This window comes from Macaca thibetana, chromosome 14, assembly GCF_024542745.1.
Source record: "Macaca thibetana thibetana isolate TM-01 chromosome 14, ASM2454274v1, whole genome shotgun sequence".
Taxonomy (NCBI): Eukaryota; Metazoa; Chordata; class Mammalia; order Primates; family Cercopithecidae; genus Macaca; species Macaca thibetana.
Genome location: NC_065591.1, coordinates 49,771,721 through 49,796,641, shown reverse-complemented (window position 1 = coordinate 49,796,641; position 24,921 = coordinate 49,771,721). Strand labels below are relative to the sequence as shown.

At 41.8% G+C, this 24,921-nt stretch overlaps 1 protein-coding gene across 2 annotated transcripts in view; it reads left to right on the top strand.

Moving 5' to 3' along the window:
* Window positions 1-23,544, top strand: part of LOC126936607 (uncharacterized) — an 80,970-nt gene extending 57,426 nt beyond the window's left edge. For both annotated transcript variants that reach the window (XM_050759425.1, XM_050759424.1), the window contains 2 exons: window positions 22,504-22,629; window positions 23,347-23,544. In XM_050759425.1, coding sequence (XP_050615382.1) covers window positions 22,504-22,629; window positions 23,347-23,525 — 305 coding nt within the window. In that variant the 3' untranslated portion in view covers window positions 23,526-23,544. The remainder of the gene's footprint in view (window positions 1-22,503; window positions 22,630-23,346) is intronic.
* Window positions 23,545-24,921: the final 1,377 nt, after the last annotated feature.

Genomic DNA, 24,921 nt, shown 5'->3' with positions numbered 1-24,921 from the left:
TTCACAAAGCAAAAAAAAAAAATGAAACAAAAACCAAAAAACAAAGCAAAACAAAAAACTTTTCACAAAGTAAACATAAACTCCAGAGGGTTTTACTGGTGAATTCTATGAAACATTTAAGGAATGCAGAAAAACTATTTTGCAAAAGTTCTTCCAGAGAAGTGAACATTATCAGCTTCTTTTATGAGGCCAGCATTACATAGAGACCCAAACTTAACAAAGATATTACAAGAAAATTTTTAAAAATGTTCCTCATAAACATAAACACAAACATTTTAAATAAAATACTACAAATCCAATCCAGCAATATGTGAAAGGCACACTACACTATGATCAAGTGGGATTTATCCTAGGAATTCAAAGTAGAGGTAAAATTCAAAAATAAATTAATATAATTCACCACATAAACAAACTAAAGAAGAAAAACCATATGTTGTCTCAGTAGACACAGAAAAAGCATTTGACAAAATTCAACATACATTCATGAAAAAATTCCCAGCAAATTAGAAACCGAAGACAACCTCTTCAATGATAAAATGAGTCTGTAAAACACCTATGAATAGCATCTTAATGGTGAAGCCTTGCCCACTTTCGCCCTAATATCAGAATTAGAGCAATGATATATGTCTGCTCTCACTACTTCAATTAATTTTATCCTGGAAGCCTAACTGATGTAATAAGGCAAGAAGTAAAATAAAAAGTGTAAAGTTTAAAAATAAAAAAGTAAACTTGTTTTTATTTGCATGTGCAATAATTGTATACATAGAAGCCTAACTGATGTAATAAGGCAAGAAGTAAAATAAAAAGTGTAAAGTTTAAAAATAAAAAAGTAAACTTGTTTTTATTTGCATGTGCAATAATTGTATACATAGAAAACATGAAATCTACAAACAAAACTACTGGAACTAATAAACCTATTTAGCAGAATTACAGGATAAAAAGTTAATATACAAAAATCAATTTTATGTCTATGTATAAGAAGTAAACAAAATGAAATATAATTTTTGAGGTTTACTGTAGCATGGCAAGACATCAAACTTATAGTAAAAAATTCAACAAAAGGCATACAAGACCTCTACACTAAAAACCACAAATTATTTTGGACAGATATTTGGCAATAAAATCATAAAAATCTGAATAAATACAGATATATACCATGTTCATAGATTGAAAGATACAATATTGTTAAGAAGCTTAAAGTCCTCATATTGATCTTTCAATTTAATGTAATCTCATTTGAAGTATGAGCAACCTTTTTAAAGGAATTAACAAGGAGACTCTAGCATTCATATGGAAATTCAAAGGCTCTAAAATAGCCTTAAAAAGCTTTTAAAAGGAAAAACAAAATTGGGGGACTTTGAGTAGCTGATTTTTAGACTTATGGTAACCCTACAGTAGTTAAGACAGTATGGCCTGGGCAAAATAATAATTTATTTCAGCAAATAGGCCAATGAAACAAAATATATAGTTAAGAAATAAACCCATATTTATATTGCCAATCAATTTTCAACTGAACTACCAAGTAAATTCAATGGGGGAAAGAAAAGTGTCTTTTTGTCTGTTTACAAATGATGCTGGAACAACTAGATATCAATATTGAAAAAAATGAATCTCAACTCCCACTTCAATCCATACACAAAGGCTAACTCTAAATTAATCAGTAACCTAAATTTAAAAGTGAAAATTATAAACATTTTAGAAGAAAATTTAGGAGAAAAATATTTAAAACCTTGGGGGTAACAACATTTCTTAGATGAGACACAAAGTGTATGAACTTCAGAAGGAAAATATAACCCAGACTTCATCAATATTAAATGTCTGTTATTTAAAAAACACTGTGAAGAAAATGAAAAGGCAAGCCAGAGACTAGGAGAAAATATTTCTAATACATATATCTAACAAAGGAATAGATATCCAGGATGTATAAAGAACTCCTACAATGCAAATAATAAAAAATAAATAAACCAGTAAAAATATGGCAAAATATTTGAACATACCTTTACAAAAGATCAATATGGATGGCAAATAAACACAAAAAAAGATACTCAACAAATAAAATTGACAAGGCAAACCATAATGTGATTTCACTACATACTCATTAGAATGAATAAAATTTAAAAGACTGACTATGCCAAGCCCTGCTGAGGGTGTGAAGCATCTGGAGTTCTCATACTTTGTTGGAGTATAACATGGTATCACATGGGATCATTGTTTTACAGTCTCTACTGATATGCACAACATACATGACTCTCAAAAATGCGTTGTGTGAAAGAAGCCAAATGTTAAAAATACGTATTGTAGTATTCCCCTGATAAGACATCTAAGAATAAACAAAACTAATCTATAGTGATAGAAGTCAAAGCAGCAGTTGTCTCTAGTGGAGGCAAGAATTGCCTGGAAAGAACCATGAAGAAACTTTCTGAGATGATCTAATGTTCTATATTTTGCTTTGGGTAGTGGTTACTAACGAGTACACAATTGCCAAAACTTGTCAAACTCAATACTTAGACCTGTATATTTTATTGTAAATAATTTATAATTTATTACATAAATTACACCTCATAAAATACTTTTTTAATTTAAAAAATGCTGATGAGGCATAGGTTCTGAGATAAATATATATGTACTTAGAGATAAATCTATTTCTGACTGTGCTTCAAAACTAATGTGAAATGCTTGAACTATTCTTGCTTTTGCAACTTCCCTGAATAATTAAAGCTTATACATTCTGAAAATGGAATGTGATTGATCTTCACCCAAGCAATGTTGCTACTGGGTAGGGCTGTGTCCAGCAAACATACTATTTTTGAGTTGGACAAGACTGCCCTTTTCTTGATCTGTCAGATTCCCATGCCAGGCTGCAGAAGCACCCTGGGGTGAAGGAGCATGTAGTGTTTTAAAGTGAACACACACACACACACACACAATGCACATTGGTGTGTTTACCTTGTATGCCTCTGTGTACTCAAACTCAGTGCACTGGAATTCTGCTGAATCCTATTTTTGTAATGTGAGCAAGTGGTTTCCCAAGGGTGCTTCCAACTCTGCAATTTGTTGGCTGGGTAAGGGCTGAGGTAGGAATGGGAATGCTCAGGCAGTGGATGGGGCTATGCTTACACACACTTGCACACATACACTCTTCTCTCCTACTGATATGGTTTGGCTGTGTCCCTACCTAAATCTCATCTTGAATTGTAGTTCCCGTAACACCGACATGTTGTGGGAGGGACCAGGTGGAGATAATTGAATCATAGGGGTGGTTTCCCTCATCCTGTTCTTGTGATAGTGAGTTAGTTCTCATGAGATCTGATGGTTTCAAAAGGGGCTTCCCCCTATGCTGGGCACTCGTTTCTCTCTCCTGCTGCCACGTGAAGAAGGACATGTTGGCTTCCCTTTCCACCATGATTATAAGTTTCCTGAGGCCTCTCCAACACTGCAGAACTGTAAGTCGATTAAACCTCTTTCCTTTATAAATCACCCAGTCTCAGGCAGTTCTTTACAGCAGTGTGAGAACAGACTAATACACCTACACATCTCCCTTTCACATCTTAGGAATGACAGCTAGACAACTGACATCCTCTCCCCAACTACCATTTCCCAGCCTCAGCATAGAAGCTCTCTCCCTGTGCAGATGGGAATCAGAGCACTGCTGAGATGATTCTGAGTGAAAAGTGACAGTTAATCCAATGAAGACACTCCAACTACATATACTCTGTACTGGGGACCTTGCTTATCTCTTCAGTGTTTTATTGACTCCTCACAAGCTATAATAACTACTACAAACATCATATTTTATGAATTAAAAAAAGGCTGGAGCCCCAAGAGGTTACTTACCATTTTACCCCAGTTCACTCTGGAAAATGGAGAAACCCAGTTTTGAATGCAGATTGCCTGTGTTTATAACTGCCATGAAAGTCAGCTTCCTACCTGAAAATTAATTGCTCTTTTTTTTTCCAGATAAGCAACTTGTCTTTTAATGTTCATTGATTAGGCCAAGCAGAAGAAGAATATTCATTTAGTGCTTAGTGTGTGCTAAGTAGTGTGCCAAATATTCCACATCTAATCATGGCAATATCATCTCAATTAGGTTTTTCTTCTAACTTTAGTGATCAATAAACTGAAGTTCAAGGAAGTTGAGAAACTTGCATGAAAGTTTCAGGCAGCAAGAAAATTTCAACCTAGGCCTGGTCCTGCTACCAAATCAGCTGTTATCCTAGAATATTTTGCTGCCAGTTGGCTGGAGAGTAATTCAAAGCATCTGTAGAATTCTTGCCTGCAACCTGCAAAATTCATTAACTTTCTCCCACGTGCTCCCCCATTGTCACTAACTCCCTGTCATCTCTACAACTTTGCTCACACTGGCTTCCCAACCACCAAACTGCCTCCCTCTGCCATGCTCCTCCTACTACCACCAATGTCCTCCCTATTTTTGTTAGCCTGTTTTGCATTGCTACAGAGAAATACCCGAGACTGGGTAATTTATAAAGAAGTTATTTGGCTCACAGTTCTGCAGGTTATACAAGCATGGCACCAGCATCTGAGGCTTCTAATGAGGCCTCAGGAAGCTTCTATTCATGACTAAAGGAAAGGGGAGCAGATGTGTCAAACAGTGAGAGAGGAGGCAAAAGAGAGGCCAGGCCCTTTTAAACAATCAGATCTCAAGGTAACTAATAGAGGGAGAACACTCGCATGACCACAAGCAGGGTAATACATTATTTATGAGGGATTTGTCCCCATGACCAAAACACCTCCCACTAGGTTCCACCTCCAACACTGGGGATCACATTTCAACATGAGATTTGGAGGGGACAAACATCCAAACTATCCTACTCCTTTCTGTCTCGTCAATGACCTTATCCATCACTGAACTACAAAGCACTGTCTCCTCCAGGAAGCTTTCCCTGATCTGTCTAAGGTAATTACTTCTCCTTTGAGCTCTAAGTTCTTAAAGAATGCCTGAGTCATTCTCTCAACTTTGGAAAATCCCCTTTAAATTGATTTTTTTTTTTTTTTTGAGACGTAGTCTTGCTCTGTTGCCCAGGCTGGAGTCCAGTGGCATGATCTCGGCTCACTGCAACCTTCCAGGGTCAAGCGAGTCTCCTGCCTCAGCCTACCGAGTAGCTGGGACTACAGACATGCACCACCATGCCTGGCTCATTTTTTTATGTTTAGTAGAGATGGGGCTTCACCATGCTGGGCAGGCTAGTTTCGAACTCCTCACCTCATGATCCACCCACCTCGGCCTCCTGAAGTGTTCAGATTACAGGCATGAGCCACCGCACTGGGTCTTGAATTGTTAATTATCCTTTGTCTTTTCATTTTTTAAAAATGTAATACCTTGTTCCCAAAAGTATTGAAATTTCCAAATGACAGAGACAGTGTATGCACCACATGCTACTGCAATCCTATGTGCATGTATGTGGTGACTCAGCATGCCACCTCTTCAGAGAGGACTTTCCTGATAATCCCATCTAACATAGCAGCTTCCGTTACTCTTTGCCTTCTTGTCCTGCCCCATTTTCCTAGCTGGCATTCTCTAATGTCACTCTTTGTAAATTTGTTTATTATCAGTTTTCCTCACCAGAACGTAAGCACCATGAGAGCAGGCACTTGGTTCTATTCACTGCGGGATCCCAAGAATCTAAAATAGGGCCTGGCTCACAATTGGTGCTAAATTTTTTTTTTGAACAAATTACTAAATGGATGAGTAAGCAACAATCCCTAAAGTAGCAGCCAAAGAACCACAGTTACTGTTATAGAAGTGGGTAACCCCAGGAGATTCTGGTAATAGTGTGAGTTGATGGGAGAAGGTTCCTCAGAAGCATCAAGACTAGAAACCAAGCACCATAAGATTCAAGAACAGCATATATCCTGGGTAGTTTTGCCCCTCTCCACCCTTTTCTACCCTGCTCTACATTCTGAAAAGATGGGCTTTATAGAGGCATTATTCAGATTACTTTTTCCTTTGGCTTCTGGTTGAGTTCAGCCAGTGGGGTGCTTCATCAGCAGATCAGAGGTGGAAAGGGAGAAGTCTGAATACTTACTCTTCCAGCTCCCTCCTTGCCATGTTTCTTTACTGATGCCCTCACCCCTATCAGTAAATGCTCTCCTACAGCCATAGCTCAGCCTAGGACTGGTAAGCGCACCTGTCCTTTACCCCTTCAGACCTAGGGGTAGTGGCAGGATCCCACAGCTGCCAGCCTCAGGGTGCTTATCATCTCTTGTGAGTTGCCTCAACCCTGCTCACTCCACTGTAAATAGTCCCTTCATTAAATTCTTTCAATCATTCTTAGACAGGAAAAACCCTGCCAGACACAGCTCAAAAAATTATTGGACTAGCATCAATAATAAGAGATCAAGGAATTAGAGCCAGAAAGAAAAGAAATCATGGCATAGTGATGCTTCTGCCTCTAAATCCATTATGAAAAGGGGTCAGGCCAGTTTCACATGAAGGGGCAGGGCCAGAGAACCTCTTTGAGTAACAACACTGCCAAGTCCGATTCCCAAAGAAGATTCCAACTCCATCTTTGAGGTCTTTCCCACCTCCTGCATGTTGGGAAGGATGCACACCCCAGTGAAAATGCGGATTGGCAGAGGCAGCCTTGGGAGAATGTGTCATGCGCTGCTTCCTCCTTGGACCTTTCAGCCAAGCCCACCCACGCTACAGCAACACAAAGGCTTCTTTGTGGTCAGTGTCCAGCATTGACCAGCTCCTCTTTGCTGCCAACCATGTTCCGCTTTCAGTTTGTCCTATTCTTGACCCTTGCTTTTTAGTTGTTTTTTTGTTTTTTGTTTTTTTCTTCTTGGCCTTGATCCTTCCTTTTGGATTTAGTGGCTAAACATAGTTTCCCTGTTTGACCTTCAATTCTCTCTAGGGACTTTGGCTCACATTCACCACTCTATTTTCACTCCTGGATGCGTATACAGAATGCATTGACCCAACAGCATTTGGCCGCTTACACAGTACCCTGGGATATGAGTGTGCATGTGAGTGCATGTGTTTAAATGTGTGTATATATGAATGCACATGTGTGAGTGCACATGGCAGGAAAATATCAAACTGCCTGAGTCTCAATCTTGGCTCCAGCACTTACTAGATGCATGGTTTAGGACAAGTTACATATCCTCTCTGTTCCTCAGTTTCCTCATCTGTAAATCTATTAGCAATGTTTTTAAAAGTACCTACCTTATAAGGTTTATAACATAGTAGGATTATACCTACTATGCTAAGGAGGGGGTGATCCCTTTGTGAGCAGGAAGCGTCATGCGATTATTTCTGGCCAATAAGTTGTGAGCAGAAGTCATCTGTGCCACTTACCTGCTGATGTGAGGTCCTCTAGAACTTTCCTTTCTTCTACCACTAAGGCCATCCATGTTCCAGATACTGGCTGCCTGAGTCCCAGATTGAGAACTTTGGAGCACAGACCCCACCAATCCACCATGAAGAGGGAACAAAGAGAGAAATTAGTCTTGTCATGGTAAACCATATGTTGAAATTGTTTGTTAACACAGCCCAACCCAGCCTGTACTGACTAAAACAACTGTTGTAAGGACTGAGATAATTCATATGAAAAGCTCTTAGTACATTATCCAATCCATCAAAAATACTCAATAAACCTTAGTTATTATCATTTGTATGACTGGGACTATTTTTATCATTATAGTTCACCCTTGAACAACATGGGTTTGAACTGCCCAGGTCCTCTCATAGGTGGATTTTCTTCCACCTCTGCCACCCTGAGACAGCAAGACCAATTCCTTCTCGTCCTTCTCCTCCTCAGCCTATTCAACATGAAGATGACAAGGATTAAGATTTTTATGAAGACCTACTTCCAGTTAATTAATAGTAAATAGATTTTCTCTTCTTTATGATCTTCTTAATGACGGTTCTCTTTCTTTAGCTTGCCTTATTGTAAGAACACAATTTAACATACAAAATACGTCTTAATCAACTATTTATCTTATCAGTAAGGCTTCCAGTCAACAGTAGATTATTAGTATTAAGGTTCTGGGGCATCAAAAGTTATACACAGATTTTTTGACTGTATGGGGGTCAGCACTCCCAACTCCTTCACTGTTTGAGAGGCAGCTGTATTTGTGTGGGTAGGGATGTGTGTATATAAGAGTGTTTCCTTTGTTAGATCAAACTGTTTCAACAACCTTCCATTCTCAGCACTTGAGAAGTCAGGTGAGCCATAATTCAAACTCTCAGTACAGTTTAAAGGTAGAGTTTCCTGACCTGAGGGATTCCTAAGAGGGTGTTCTGACATCAGCGTCACACACAGACAGTGAACATGCCCCAAAAACTGTAATAGGCAAGTCATATTATGGATTTAACTTCCTTGATATAGGTAAAGTGGTAGCAAAACCAGAGATGGTTCCTTTGGCCATGGATTAGAGACAGGAGAGAGGCTGTGTTGGATCCTCGCCTTTCTGTACCGTCTGAATGATTGTTGGTCTGCGGGGACCACAGAAGACCTCCAATTAATTATTACTGGAGAACATGAAATCATAAACAAAATTCCTTATAATAAATTTTTCAAATGAGATTGCATGTTTTATTTACAGTACTGGCCCATTTTGGGCTTTAAATCTATGAACAAAAACAAACATGCTTTTTTATCAAACACACAGGGAATAAAAGTATTCAATATCCTTTCTTTCTCTCCTTGCCAAGGAGGACATGCACTCTGTGCTACAGAGGAAGGCAGGCCCAGGCTTTGTCGGCTGGTAGAATAAGTGGACTCATTTTGCTTTGCAGAGGAAGGTTTAAGCTATAAAGATCCCTCCACATGGTGGGGAGGTGGGGGGGATGGGTGGCAGGGAAGAAAGGAAAAGCGAAAACAAAGGGTCTTGCTGAGGTTCAGATGTTTTACTTCTTAATTCAGCATGGTATCTGAGTTTAAAATAGAACATATGCAAAGTGTAAACTTCTAAAACTGAAACAGCTATCATCAGGCATCTTTCTATAGCTAAAAAATCAGAAACCCATTTGATCTGAGCATTCTACAGAGAAAGTGAACCAAGTAGAAGATAGATTCTGGCCCAAGGTCTCATTTGCCTTTTGTCTACCTGTAGCCTAGCAAGGTCATTCTGAACCTCGGGGGAGAGGCGTCTTATATAAATTCATATTAGTCCTCATAGCCTCAGATCTGGTGGGCTCAGAAATGTTGTTGCCAAAATGTCTATAAAGATGTATTTTCTCGCAAATATTGGTGATGAATCAGTGAATACAGGTCTACTGGAATAGTGGAAGAGCCCTTCCTTAAACACTCAGCTAGGCACCAGTTTGGAGTAAAACCCTGAAGGGCAAGGTTGTTGTTTTCTAGTATGTGGTATCAGCATAAATCAAACAGCAATATATTATGCTGTGTTTCTGTATTAGTTTCCCGCAGCTGCTGTAAAAACTTGCCATAAACTTGGTGACTTAGAAATTTATTCTCTCACAGTTCTGGAGGCCAGGAGTCTGAAATCAGTATCACTGAGTCAAAGTCAAGGTGTTGGCAAGACCATGCCTCTCTCAGAAGCTCTAGAAGCAAATCCATTTCCTGCCTCTCTCATCTTCCTGGTTCCTGCCACCTTTTCTTGGTTTGTGGCCATATCTTTCCAACATTTGCCACGAGCTTCTCATTGCCTTCTCTTCTGTCTGCATCTCTGCCTCTCTAAGGATGCTTTGATTACATTTAGAATCCATTCAGATAATCCAGGGTAATCTCTCCATCTCAAAATCCTTAACTTAATCTACATCTACAAAGACACTTTTTCCATATAAGATTACATTTTCTGATTCCAGAGATGAAAACTTGATATCTTTTAGGGCCATGACTGAGCCCACTATTGGTTCCTGTAGTCCAGGAACCAAATGTGAAAGTAGAATTATCCTCTCTCACTCTCATGACCCACCTGCAGTATTTGTGTTTCCCATCCCCCTAACCTTAATTTCTGCTGGATTAATAGCTCTGTTTCCCAGGGAAAGAGCATTTTCACCAGGGGACACAATAAGTATTCCACTAAAGTTGAAACTATGATTCCTACCAGCTCACTTTGGGCTCCTCATCAGGTAGAGCAGGAAGTAAAGGAATGGGACCTGCTGGAGGCACTTAGGTTACTGCTATAAAGTGAGGGCAAAGAGGAATGTGACCAGAACTCAGAAAGTTCAAAGGGAGTCTTTTGGTTCTTCTACAACTAGTGGAAATCGTGAATCAACAATGGCAGCATTCAAGGCCTAACCAGAGCAAGACCACTAAGACTCAGACTCCTCTGAGATGAAAGTCTAGATCACCAAAATCACTCAGTCTAGATCACTCAGGACAAACAACCTGAAGTGTTTACCAAAGGTGAGGAAAATCTAAAATGGGTAGAAGAAGAGAGATGATCACAGTTATTTAAAAATCCCCAATGAGTTTATTCAACCAAGCCTCCTGTATTGAGTCTGGAGATGCCTTTGGTGTCTGCAGTGGATTGTGTGGGCACCAACTGGGTCCCTGCTTCATGACTAAAGCTCTTATTTCTCCAGCTGCTGAGAGTGTCACATGCTGATGGCTTCTGCTGAGCTTCTTTCCTTGGAATTGCCTTTTGTAGAAGGGAAAATCTAATTTATGCCCCCTCCCTACAGCAAGACACATTCAATGACTGGTTGGTGTGAGGGTACCAAAGTGAAGGTACCCTGTCTTGACTTGGAACATCTCTGAAAGACCGTCCCAGCTCCAGGGATCCTTCTGGAATTGGCAGATCCCCTGTTGCAAGTGCATTACCATTTAATTTCTGCCTCTGTCCAACTCTGCTTCCCTTATCCTCTGAGTTATTCTTCACAACGCTGTCCAATATCACCTACAGTCTGTTTCCAGGAACCTTGACCTAAGACAGGGCTCCACATCACCTCCTCTGAGCTCACCTCTGAGTTTAGGGACAGCTTCAGCGAATACCACCATGCAAGCTCAGACTTACCTCACACTGACCAGACCCCACCTCAACTATAGGCTGCACATCTATTCACTTTCATGAGGATCTAGGGCCCTCATCTGCTCTGTGAGAAGCCACTTGGTCTTTACATATGCAGAGCCTGGAAACGCAGATGAACTATTGACCTCAAGTGAGCAAACCTAAACTGAGGGGTTATGGGAACTGAGAGGTAAATCATCCAGCTTCCTGTCCCTCAGATGAGTCATCCTGGGATGTGGTCTAGACACCACTCAGAAGCCTGCAGCAGAATATAGCCCCTGAGGCCCAAAGCAGCAACCTCAATAATACACCTTTATATTGACTTTTCCTCCCCAATCTCTGCTTACTGGGATTATCTCCTTGTAACTAAGTTCTTCTCTCAGGCTCTGCTTGGGGAGAGACCAGACATCCAGGTACCACATTAGCTAGGTGGCTGTTGCTATCCCCTACAGCTTTATCTTTCCCAAAGCAGAGATATTTGGGGGAAGTGGGCAGCTCATAAATTCTCTTTGATGGGTATATAATGAAAAGGAAAATGTCATATGTCAAAACCTACTGTGTGCTAGAACCTATGTCAGGGATACAGCAATGAGTAAACTGAAATCTTTTCCCAGAGGAAGCTTGCATTCAGTAAGTGTGGATGGCCAGGGTAAGAAGTAGGAATGAGATACACTTTTAAAGGTGAAGTGGGAAGAGACCAAGGAAAGAATGGTTCCCTCTCATTAGAAAAATCAACAGGGGGGCCAGGCATGGTGACTCACACCTGTAATCCCAGCACTCTGGGAGGCTGAGGTGGGTGGATCATCTGAGGTCAGGAGTTTAAGACCAGCCTGCCCAACATGGTGAAACCCCGTCTCCACTAAAAATACAAAAATTAGCTGGGCATAGTGGTGGGTGCCTGTAGTGCCAGCTAGTTGGGAGGCTGAGGCAGGAGAATTGCTTGAACTGGGAGGTGGAGGTTGCAGTGAGCCAAGGTCGCACCATTGCCCTCCAGCCTGGGTGACAGAGCGAGTCTCTGTCAAAAAAAAAAAAGAAAGAAAAGAAAGAAAGTGAAAAAGAAAAATCAACAGGGGCTTCATAGAAGAGGTGGAATTTGAGAAAAGCGAAGTGAGGTGAGGAGAGCCCAGGGACAAGAAAGGGCAGGGCTGGCTAGGATCACTGGGAAAAGCCCAGTTGGGATGAGGCGTCAGGTGTGGCAATGAAGGTCACTGAAGATACAGCTGGAGGTGAGGACTGTGTTGGGAACTCTTGAGTGCCAGAAAGTGGATCCTGGGCATTGTTCTTCTTTGAGACATGGTCTATTGAGGTGCTGGAAGTGATATAGCCTTCAGGATACACTATGGCCCACTTAACAGGAAGTGGGGAAAAGTATTTTGACATATGAACCAGCAGGTTTTTCGTTGGTTCCAGGAGAAAGTGTGTGGTAGCTGGCAGGCAACTAATCAAAAGAGCTAGCATTTACTGAAAGGTTATTATATATCAAACAGTGATCTTTATATGCATTATATAATGTAATCCTCATAGCAACCTTATGAGGTTGATCCTTATAATATCTCTATTTTACAGGCAAGGAAACAGAGATTGAAAAAGGCCAACTAACTCCCCCCACTTACCCCAGGTCTTAGCCTTATAGCTGTTAATGTGATCCATGCAGACTGACACGTCCATGCCCAGAATTTAACCATGATGCTGGCTGGGTGAGGTGAGGGCTAGGCAAGACTAGCATGAGCCAGAGCTTTTGAGCACGGTCCAACACCCAGAGGCCCTTTGATCATCACAGGGTGTTGTGGTAGGGGAGGGGTTAAGAATAGGAAGTAGAAGTGAGGTCTGACCTCTAATTTCAGGATTAGGGAGGGGGGTAGCATCATTTTAGCATTACTAAAAAATGTCTTCCTAACCTTCTCTAGGTTTGAGCTACTTGATGGCTACATATTTCACCCCTCTGTTTTCAAGCCTGCAAGCAGGGTAGGAATTCTCCATTCTGAATTGGGATTTCATGGTTCACCTTTATAACTCCTTGCAACCATTGCTGCCACTGGCTTTGAATCTCTCAGTTTCCATCTCTTCAAATACCTGTATCTTTAAGTAGCCCCTTTAAGATGCTAATAATTTATTTATGAAGCATTATTCAAGCATAGATCCATCTGCTCCACGATGTTCACTCATTAATAATAATAACAATAGCTAACACAAATACCTACATGCATCTTATTAAATTCTCATAACAAACTTCCTTGTGAGGTAAGTATAGTATTACTATCTCCATATTTCAAACAAGGAAGCTGAGATACAAAGAGGCAAGATAATAAGTGCAAAGTCATTCAGTTGTAGAGAGTTGAAGAAATTGATGGAGCCATTTCACTAAGTCTACTTGAAAGCACCATTAAGCTGCTGAAAACTCAGCTGGGGCGATTGGGTGCTCTCTGGGCTCTCATCTCTGGAACTCTCTCATGACAGGTATTGTTCCTGCCAGCAAGATCATACAGATATGCTTGTTTACTGAGTGCCTCTTATGAGCCCAGACCCTTGTCACACATTGTGTCATTTCACCCTTACAATGTCCTGTCAAGAAGGTATGGCTAACATTATCCCCATTTGATAGATTAAGAACCTGAGAGTCAGACAGAATTATTAACTTAAGTTCACACAATTGTTCTCAAAGGGCTCATAGTCTAGACAGGGGATAAACACATTCTTTAAAATAAGTAGATACAGTACAGCATGGTCAGCTGATCATTAAGAGCTGTGAGAGCACCCAGGGGGAAACAATGGTCTCAGCGTGGCCATAGCAGGAGATGGCAGGAGGATATAGAAGAAAAGTCTGGAAAGGTGTCCAGAGGTGGCATTTTTGCTGAGTTTCTAGGGAGAGGAAGAATATTCTAGGGGAGGAAGTGGGAGAACAGCATTCCAAGGAGTCCAGGGAACAACTGTCCAGTGAGCTAGTGGCGGGTAAAAGTTGGCATATTCTGGAAGGATGAGTTTGGCATAATAAGAGCACTGGATGCAATGAGGAGATGTAACTGTGGAGAATAAAGCCGGGGTAAGATCCTGGAGGACCATACAAGTGACTCCAGGGAGCTTGGATGGTATCCTGGAAATGATGGGAAACTTTTCAAGTCCTGGAGGAATGTGAGAAGATTTCAATAGGCATCATCCAGAGTGGAAATGGGGATGCAAATGGAGAAGAATGAAAAACAGAAGAAACATTTAAGGGGTCAAATAAAAATGTCTTGGGGCTTTTGATGTCCCAAGACATCAAAATGGCTTGGGATGGGTGTGTAATAACTATGAGCAAGGACTTTACCAGTGACCCTCCAGTTTCCATATCTGGAGATTGGATGGATGGATGGTGGCATTCATTGAATTAAGAAGGAACAGCATGAGGGAGAGTGATATTGGAATGGCATGTATCAGCTGAACTTGAGGAGCCATGACATTCCAAGGGGAAGCTGTCCGGGAGGTCAGCGGACCTGAGAAGCGGGAGAGATAGCTTGAGTTAATCTGCTCAGCAAATGATTATGGAGTGTTTACTAGGTGCCAAGCCCTGTGCTTAATGCTGTTGATTTAGAGTGGGATGGTTCAAGATCCCATTCTGGGAGCTCATGATCTATAAGGAAAGTGGACCAGCAAGTGTCCTTCCATGTCATAGAAGCCAAGGCATGTCCTGGGTCTAAGACAGAAGCATAAAAGAAGTAATGCCTAACTCTACTGGGCAGGGAATAGTTAAAAAAAAAAAAAAGATAAAAGAAAAAAGAAGGCTTTAGGCTTTATGTGGGAAGGACCTGAGATCTGAGTCTTGAAGGAACAGAAGGAGTTCACAGTCAGACAATGGAGGAAAGGGCATTCTAGGTAGAGGGCACAAGCACATAAAGGTGCATGGAGCCTGCATTCTCAGTATGCTTGGCAGTGGATGTGGGAGGTAGGAACAGGAAGGGTTATGAGTTACAACACTGAGGAGATCAGCAGAGGACAGATGGCAGAGAGTCTCAAATGCTACGTTAAGTGGTTTGGAATATTCTCTGGAAAGTGGAATCCACTAGAGGAATTTAAGCAGCAAAGTGGCATGATTGAATTTGGGATTTGGGAATCAGAGAATAGCAGTCAAAATTATAGGAGTAGATCTGATCTTTCAGATAAATAAATAAATAAATCAAAGATTGAAGATTTATTCTGGAGATAGTCAAAGAACTTCATACCTTCTGGCCCAGGTTGGCCTCGTATCAAGTCATTATCATTATTAAAAACTAACTTTGATGAAGCACTTACTCAGTGCCAGACACTATTCTAAGTACTTTATATATATTTGCTCATTTACTCCTCATAATAACCCCATGAGATAAGTTAACTGGAAAACGATTGGGCCAGGACCTGGAGCTGGGATTTGAACCCAAGTCAGGGCTTCAGAGCTGATAAGACTTCTCCACTCAAATATGCAGGCCCCCTGAAATAATAATAGATAACATTTGTGAAGTCTTAATAGGTATCAGGCGCCTTATTTGCACTATCTAATTTGGTCTTCATAACAACCTCATAACAGATGAGAAAATGGAGACACAGAGGGGCACATGCAAGTTATTTAACTCGCCCAAGTTGGAACAACTAATAAGTGGCCAAATTTAATCCAAGCATTCTGACTCGAAAGGCTGTGTATGTAATAACTTGTCAGCTCTGCTGACTCTGTAAGTTTTCCATAAATACTAGCTGAATTGATAGATGGGTGGTTGCAAGAACAATATTTCTAAGAATTGGCTTCTGCAGCCCCAAGATCCAAGCATCTCCAGGCCAAACACCCAGATGGTGATTTTCCACGAAGCTGAGGAGCAGAGTGTAGTGCGGCTGGCTCCTACTCCAACTAGCCTGCTTCTGTAGCCTGATCCTTGCAGGGCAGGTGGGCATCAAAGGCTGTGGGGACTGGGTGGGATCAGCCTACAGCCCCCTCATTGGCCTGGCCTCATCAAAGGCACCTGTGCCAGACTCTGCTCCATTCCAAGCCTGGGCAGATCAAAGGGCCCCGCACAGAAGTTGGGTTTCTGGGCAGCTCCAGTTCTGATCATCGATTGTCACTTTGGCAGTGACAGCAGAGTCCAACATGACAAGACTGCCACAGTGAAGGCTCCTGGGGCAGACATCAGAGCACAACTCCAAAGGCTGGGAAGCTGTCTGAGACCCTCTGGGCCTGCACCCCTGGTGGGAAGAGAAGGAGGAACTAGAGAGGCCCCTAAGGAAAATGTTTGGAACGAGATCACTAGAGTAAAGTTGATACAGGCAAGAAACCTGACCTTGGCATTTACATTCTTGCCATGGAACCATGAGATCTGATTACTTCATGTGTCTGGGAAGAACTGTTGACATGCCCACATGTTTTTATTCTCATGCACACACATGCACAAACCTCAATATATACACACACCTGAATCACTTGCCCAGACATACATACATTATAAACGTATCCCTACACATGAAGATTCTCACACAAACACAAGCAAAAATATTCATATACACATTCTCCTAATACTCATCATACTTGCCTACATACACGTGTATGCATATATACACACAGCACTATACATACTTACAGATGCAAATACATAGCCACACACATATACATGCCTGCTCATTCATGGGGCATATATTTTATAATATATTCTGCCAGTTGCCAGGGTCTAACTCTAACATTTTTCTCTCAAAACGATGAGAATCATCCAAATAAAAAGACTTTAAGTGCAGGAATAGCCTATCGCATAGATCCGGCTGCTAGCCATTCTCCAACTCCTCTGCAGAAAAATCTAGAGGAAATGTCCCAAATTGTACCAAACAGGATTTATGTTAGCTCTTGGAAGGGATTTCCTGCCAATAAGAGCTAATAAAAATATCAGCATGTTAGAATTCTGTTTATTGAGGAATATTTGGTTGCCAGAAATTTGAACAATTGGAATATCAATTTTGCCTCAGTTGTATGCTCTGAATTAATAGATTTTAAAAATAGTTATATGTTTTGAATCAATACATTTTTTAAAAAATATAATGGCCTAGCTGTAAATCAGAGGGATTTATTATAATTTGGGGAGCTGAAAATGCTTTAGTTTAAAAGGCAATTAACATCAGAGTTCAGTTTCATTGAAGATTTAACAAATGAGCATAATTAGGGTATTTGAGTTAGGATAGTGTTTAAGCACCTTCTTGCTCATAATAAAATCACATAACTAAGAAAAGTAGCATGGGGTGCTTTGAAACCAGCCTAGGTATCATCTCCTCCAGGAAGTCCTCCCTGACTCTTCCCTGCCTAGACTGGAGTGGGCATTTGCAGTTGACAGTGTGTGTGTGGTGTGGCACCCAGGCACCTTTCAGGACATAGGCTCTCACCCCCTGGGCTGCTGATAGGATTGGGTGCTAAGAAGTCACAGGAGAATCTCTCTCCAGCACTCGCTCTCAGCAAAAAGAAGCCACCTCACCCATGGTTATGCCCCATCCCTGGGGCAGTGTGCCGTTAATAGTGACTGGTTGATGTGGGGCTACAAACTTCTGGCCCTTTTGCTTAAATGAGACAATAAGAAAGGGTTGTCCCAGTTCCCAAGCTTCCTGTAGGATCAGCTGCAGCCTCTGTTGTGACTGTATCACAGCACAACTTCTTCCTCTCTGGACTGCATTCGCTCCTTCAAAGGTGTTGTTTCTGAGAATGTGCCCCAATAAACCTCCTGCACCCAAAGCTTAAAAGACTTAGAAACTGTCTCCCACCTAACTTGACCAACAGCAGCGTCTTTCCTCAGTGTGCCCATGTTTTTGTGTATTCCTCTCCTTTTCTCACAGCCAATACCCAAACGTCAGTAAATGTGTCACAGAAATATCCCTAATCTCATCTCTCATTGCCTCCTTGGCTACCGCTCTGGTACCAGGCACCATGACCTCTCCCCTGGCCCATTTGCAACAATCTCCAAACTGGCTGCTCTACTTCTGCTCCTGACCTTCACAGTCTATTCACAGCACAGTTACAGGGTAACCCTGTCAAAACATCATTTAGTCATGTCAATTCTTTGCTCAAAATCTTTTTGTGGCTTCCTATCTTTTTTGAAAAATATCCAAAGTCCTTACCATGCCTGCTGGACCTCCACTCTCCATGACCTGGCCCTCTTCTCCTTCTATGCCTTCATCTGCTCCTTTGTCCTCCTCCATTCGTTCCCCTCCAGCCCCACTGCCTTTCCTGCTGTTCCTTCAACACACAAGGCCTGCTCCTGCCTCAGGATCTTTGCACTTGATTCTCTCCCAAACGCCACCTTATCTGAGAGGCCTTCTCTGGCTTATCTAAAATGCCACAGTTCCACACCTGCCACACTCTGTCCTCTTTCCTACCTGACATTTCTTCATAGGACTTACCACCACCTAACATATTACATAATCATTTATTATCTGTGTCTCCCAAAAAGGAGAGCATGGACTTTGACCTACTTGTTGCTATGTTCCCAGTACCAGACATCGAGTAAGATCTCAATAAATATTTGTTGAATAAATTAGTTGGTTTATAATGTTCTTTTGTGTGTCTGTATCCTTCACTGGACTGTGAGCAGCTGAGCTCAGTACTAGATCTTGTTTCTTTCATCATAGTAAGTACCAAGCCCAGAGCCTGGAACATGGTAGGCTAGGCAAGCAATAATATTTGAGATAAATGAATGAACAAATGGATGAGACTAATGACATGGCCTGCAGCAAGCAACATTGGTCCTCTTTGACCTCACTGTTCTATGTTAAATAAAAATGATACTACCATACACCCTATCTACCTCAAGAGGTTTTTGTTAAAACTTAATAATGTACTCTACCAACCTCAAAGGCACTTCTAAATAGCCAAGGGTGCCATATCCATGCAAAAGTTCCTAATTAGTCTTTGTGTAATGACATCCATGGCAAATTGGTTCCAGGCCCCCTTGCAGACACTGAAATTTGTTCATACTCAAGTTCCTTATATAAAATGGTATAGTATTTGCATATAACTCCCACACATTCTCTCATATACTTTAAATCACCTCTAGATTACTTATAATACCTAATATAATGCAAATGCTATGTAAATAGTTGTATTGTCTTTTTATGTGTATTATTATTTATTGTTATATTATTATTTTTTCAAATGTTTTCGATCCAGGGTTGGTTGTGGAACCTATAGCTGTGGAAAACCAACTTACGGGGCCTGAAGGAAGATAAATCAGTAATTCAAACAGGACTTCCAGATCCCATGAGGGCTCCATGATGGAAGATTTAGCCAACATCTCCAGGCTATGTTAAACTATAGACATTAGGCCTTTAAGATACTATCTTTATAAAGCAGTGGCTTTGTATGCTTGCTGCCTAATAATTTCAGATCTTCTCTTCAATCAGCCTGTGAATGTTTTCACTATAAAAGAGAATATACCAATGACAATAAAAACAAGTAATAAAATGAGAAGAAAAAGCCCTCTAATAAATTCCAGAACCAAAGCAGATTTCAGAAACTAGCTTTTATTAGTCAAGCCCTATAGACAAGTAACTGACATAGAAATCCGGGCTTGGACAGTGCTCTGAAATAGGGATAGTGGTGGTGGTACAAATCATGCCATGTACAAAGCAGAGTACCTTGAGCTCTCTGCCCATTTAGGCCAGTGCTCCAAAGATCTCCTACTTTGTGGCATGCTGGTTTGTTCCTAAGAAGACTGCTTTATGGGATTTCATACATACATGCACATACTCAACACAACCAAATAAGTTTTATAAGCAAGAAAGAAGCCCCTCCTCCCAATTTCTGCCTTTCACTTTACTAGCCCTGGTTGATGGAATTTGTAGTTAGTTACTGAATCCAGTTCTATGTGTCACTGTTGCAGCCTGGGATCATCATCAAAGGTATGAAGGCTGACATGATCCTCATCTCACTGTCAATGATTTAAGATAAACATGGCTCCCGTGAATGGATTTCGGTTGTTACTCTGCATCTCAGTCTTCTCCCCATCTTGGGGACTGTGATGTGCCTGATATTCACCACCTTGGCCTCTGTGACAAGCCCCCCGGGCACTTGTTCTTCTGAGATTCCAGTGGAGGTCCAAATGTGGGGATCTAGATTCCCCTAAGTAGAACAAACACTTTACTATGTCCACCATTTTAACATTTGGGTCTTTTCCATAACAGTTTCCTTGCTATACTTAGAGCTGTCTTTTCCTCTTCCAGGCTGTCACGAGTTCCAACTGAGCAGCAGTCCTACTACAGGATTGATCATGCAAGGACTTGGATGTGAGCTGATCTGTTTCACTTCCCTACTCCATTGTTGGGGTCCTCTAGCATCCTAGCCTTGAAATGGACTCTGGGTTGAGTCATCTTGATTTACATGAAATTCCCCAGCAGGTTTTAGTGTCTAGTAATTCCAGAAAAAGTCAGGGGCCTAAGTAAATAACAAAAGGAAGCCAGATATTGGGTAAGTCCACAATAATTTGGTACCCTTGATTCGGTTCTACATGATATGGCCCAGCCACAGCCTACCCTGTTAGATGGTGGCTGATTCTAGGCAAGGTGATAAAATTCATGTGAAGCTAAACAAGACCTGAAAGAGATACAGAAAACATCTCTCTTCTTTATCCTCCAGACTTTACCAATCGCCAAAACATTTGGATTCTGATCCTCAAAGCTCTCTCTAATCTACTCCCTCATTGCCTCCCCTACTGCCACTGCCATGATCCAGACCTTCAGATATCCTGTATGTATAACAGAATAGTAATTTGAAACATTAACTCCAGTGCTTTTGTTCCCATTATTATTTCTACACATCCATGGTCTTTCCTCCATTAAAACTAGAACATAAAGCCTGAGCATCCATTGCCTCAGAGAAAGGTAGCTATAACAGAAAAACAAAGAGCAAATTAATTACGGATGCAGCAGCCAAAATCCTAGCCTGAACAATAGACTAGAAAGAATACTTACAGAAAGCATAAGGTTTAAAGAGCTGGTAGAATTGGCAGATAGTCAGAAGATTAATCAAGTGAATACCTGTTTGGACCCCTGAGAGGGGTCTCTGTGTCCTGCATGCCTAGTCTGAGCCCAAGGGTGGGAAGCAGAAAATAGTTCTCCCTTTTATTTCAAGGATCTGAGGACACAGAGAGCCTGTGCTCCCCTGCCCATCTTCTGCCTGGAAAGATGGCAACCTCCAGAATTCTCCTGTTAGCTATCAGGGAACAGAACAGTAAGGTTAGGTGTAGTTGCTTCAGACATCTAGGTTTAGGATCTAATTCAGACCCATTGTATTCCCCAAAAAGCATAGCTGGAGAGTCCTCAAAAAAGTAGTGTCTAGATCTCCCTGTCTAGAAAATGAAAAGGTCACATGATGATCTTAGTGAAAAAGTGACCAGGAAGGCCCTGGATGTCAAAGTGTGAATAGATGATAGCCCTTGCCAACCCCCAACTGTAACTCTCATTCATCCTCATTCCATGACTTGATGCTATATAATCCCTTCCTCATGTGGAACTTAGATGCTACTACAAGGAGAAGGAAGAGATGGAGAAATCCCTGAACTAAGATTAAATATCTGTCAACACTGGACTTGGGTTCAAGTTTATATAAAATTCGCTTCAGTTTTGCACACCTGATCTTGTGGGTTAGGAAACTATACGAGCTATCTGAAACTATTGCAATACAGTCCTAACTGGTTCCTCAGACACTACTTCTAGCTCCTGCAGTCTACCCCCAGCAACCAGAGGGAACTTTCGAAAACATGGATATAACCACACCTTTACGGGTGAGAAGCCAGGTTTTCAAGTAGGCAGATCTGTGTTCACATTCCGGCTCTGCTGTATGTCAATTGTACGACCTCAGGCAAGTTATCAAACCTCTGTGAGCCTCATTTCTCTCATTCCATTATGAAATGGAAGAATCCCAAGGCTGCTTCATTTAATGCCATTGGGATTCCATGAGATGATGGAGGTCCTGGCACAGATTAGAAATTCAGTTAATATTGGCTGGTCCTTACTGTACTATGTTGTTAATCACCTCCTTAGCTTTGTATATGTGCTCCTCCTCTCCCTCCTCCCAAAGGAAAACCAGAAACCATCTCCTCTATCAATTTATTCCCTGAGACATATGCTGGGCTGCCTTCCTCTGTGCCCCACAGGGTAGGTTTAGGGATTTCTCAGTGGTATACCTTCAGTATTCCAAGCCCAGCTTAATCACAGCATTCATCACATATCATCTGGTGACTTCTCCATATTCTTCAAAGGCCAGAAATAATGCTTGATCTCTGGGCTCCCTTTTACCCTTGAGCACCCCTTGCCCCAGAGAGTGCCCAAGAGATAGGAGAAAGCTCTTCTTAAAGGCAATGGGTAAGGGAGGGGTCAGGGGTCAGATTGAGGAAAAAGTGAGCTTGCAGTCTTGCCCGTGGTTCCTATGAGAGTCTTCCAGCCTGAGCCATGGGCCTAAGGCAGACTGGATCCCAGCAGGCTGGGACACAGGGTTTCCAGGTCAACTTTTATCTTCCCACATGGTATTTGTCCCTTTGATCCTTGAGCAGATCAAACAAAGCTCACTAATCAATGGCTTCCCTCCCTGCCTTTCAGAGCAGATCCTCAAACATAGCCTGCATCTCTCCCTGCTTCCCTCCCACTCTTCAGTTTTCCAGCCAGAGGCATTTGCTCTAAGGCCCAGGCTGTGGCCCACCTATCACCGCTACCCAAGTAGTACAGGTTTGATTATCTGTGTAATTTGTTTAATTCAAATTGCACAAGAGAAATTTCAGGACTCACTCACTGATACATCATGGTTACTTACCTCTTGTCTAGGCCCTTGGGCAAAGATGTACTAATGCATCTACTATGATTGCCTAGTTATCTTGGTCTTGGAAGCACCTAGTAATGAAAGAACCCAGAGAAAGATAAACAGGACCAAGGGAGCCAAGATGAATCTTTCTGAGCCTATTTCTTCCTTTATGTAACTGGAATATTATTTCTTTCCCCACCTACCCCACGAGGCTGAAGTGAGGACTAAGCAAGTTATGGCTGTCAAAGTCCACTGGGAAGGATGGAGTTCTAGATACATATTGAGTTCCTCTAGTCCTTACATATTGCAAAAGACTTGGGTAAAGCTTCTGGAAGAGGTTAGGCTGACCAATCTTCCTGGCTTACCCAGGACTGAGGGATTCCTTGGGATGCCGGAATTTCTGTACTAAAACCAAGAAAATCCAAGGCAAACCTGGTTGAGGTTGAGTTGGTCACCCTACACAGAGGTAGCACTTAACGAGTGTCTGTCCTGGGCTATAATGGTGTCCCTCCAAAACTCATATTTTGAAGACTCAGTACTTTAGAATGTGACTGTATTCAAAGATGGGGCTTTGAAAGAGGTGATTAAGTTAAAAGGAGGCCCTCAGGGTGGGCTCTATTCCAATCTGACTGGTGTCCTTACAGGAAGAGGAAATTTGAAGAGGAAAAGAGGGACCGGGAATGGGGACACACCGAGAAAAGACCATGTGAAGACATGGCGAGAAGACAGCCAGCTGCAAGCCAAGGAGCGAGGCCTCAGAAGAAACCAACCCTGTCAACACCTTGACCTTGGACTTCCAGTCTCCAAAATTATGCGAAAATAAATTCCTGTTGTTTAAGCCACCCAGTCTGTAGTTTGTTATGGCAGCCTTGAGCAAACTAATACAATATCCTTGAAGAAAGAAGAATTATAAAACCTGACAGTTATGGGGCAGTAAATTTACATATTAATAACTCATTTAGTCTTCTCTTCACAGAAACTCTCTATGGGAGATATTATCATTTATCACTGTTTTACAGAGGGGAAAACTGAGGCACAAGAGGTCAAGTAACCTGCTTTAAAGTCATAACTAGCAAGTGAGTGACAGAGGCAGTTTCTTCACTCTCAGTCCTCTAGAAAGCAAAGTCCAAGGTTAAAGTGTTGACATTTAGGAGAAGCAAAACCAGGGCCTTGAGGGTAAGGCCCAGGGTGAGAATGAGTTGAAAAGGGAAATGAGGCAAGAAAAGATGCAATGTGATGCACAGCAGCTGGCCACCACCTCCCCATGATTCTTTCTGAGATACAGCAGCTTGCTGGGTAGGTAAGTTGCAGAACTTGGAATTCCGCTAGATCATTTGCAAGGACAAACCACCTCTAAGGGTAATGGAGAAGGGAAGGGGAGAGAAGGGAAGGAGTTGCTGAACTAAGTTTCCTTACAGCTGCCTCCATACATATTATAAGTTTGGCCTAAAGGTTTCTCCATACACAGTGAACCATAAACTAACTTAATGTGTAAACAGACTGTAACCTACTCTTGTAACAAGTACCAGAGTCTCAGCCAACCGCAGGCAGCTGACTGTTCAAAGCAGGTTCAAATAAGGCAAAGGCCCAGCTGTAACCAATCCAGCTGTTTCTGTACCTCACTTCTGGTTTTGCTAGGTCACTTTCCTTTTTCTGTCCATAAATATTCGACCATGTGGAGTAGCTCTGAACCTATTCTGGTTCTGGGGGCTGGCCGATTCGCAAATCGTTCTTTGCCCAATTAAACTGTGTAAAGTTTAATTTGTCTAAAGTTTTTTCTTTTAACTGGGTATTTATGCATTTGGCTCCTTCTTTTTCCCTTTCCCTTTTCTCACTGGTCCGAGGGATCCCCCCCATGGGAAGCTAACTCCCCTGCACTTCCATCATCCAAGGCCCATCCCTAACGTTTATGGCACCTAGAGCAAGGATACCAAGGCAGGCTGCTGCAGACTAAGCTGTGTTCCCCAGAAGTCGTATGTTTATTCCTTAATCCCTAATGTGATGGTATTTGGAAGCAGGGCTTTTGGGAGGTAATTAGGTTATGAGGATGCATCCCTCATGTTGGGATTAGCATCCTTGTAAAAAGAGACTCCCCTCTTGCCCCCTGCCATGTGAGGACACTGCAAAAGTGTGGCCACAGCAAGGAGAGCTCTCGCCAAAAACCAAATTAGCCAGCACCTTGATCTTAAACTTCATAGCCTCCAGAACCATGAGGAATA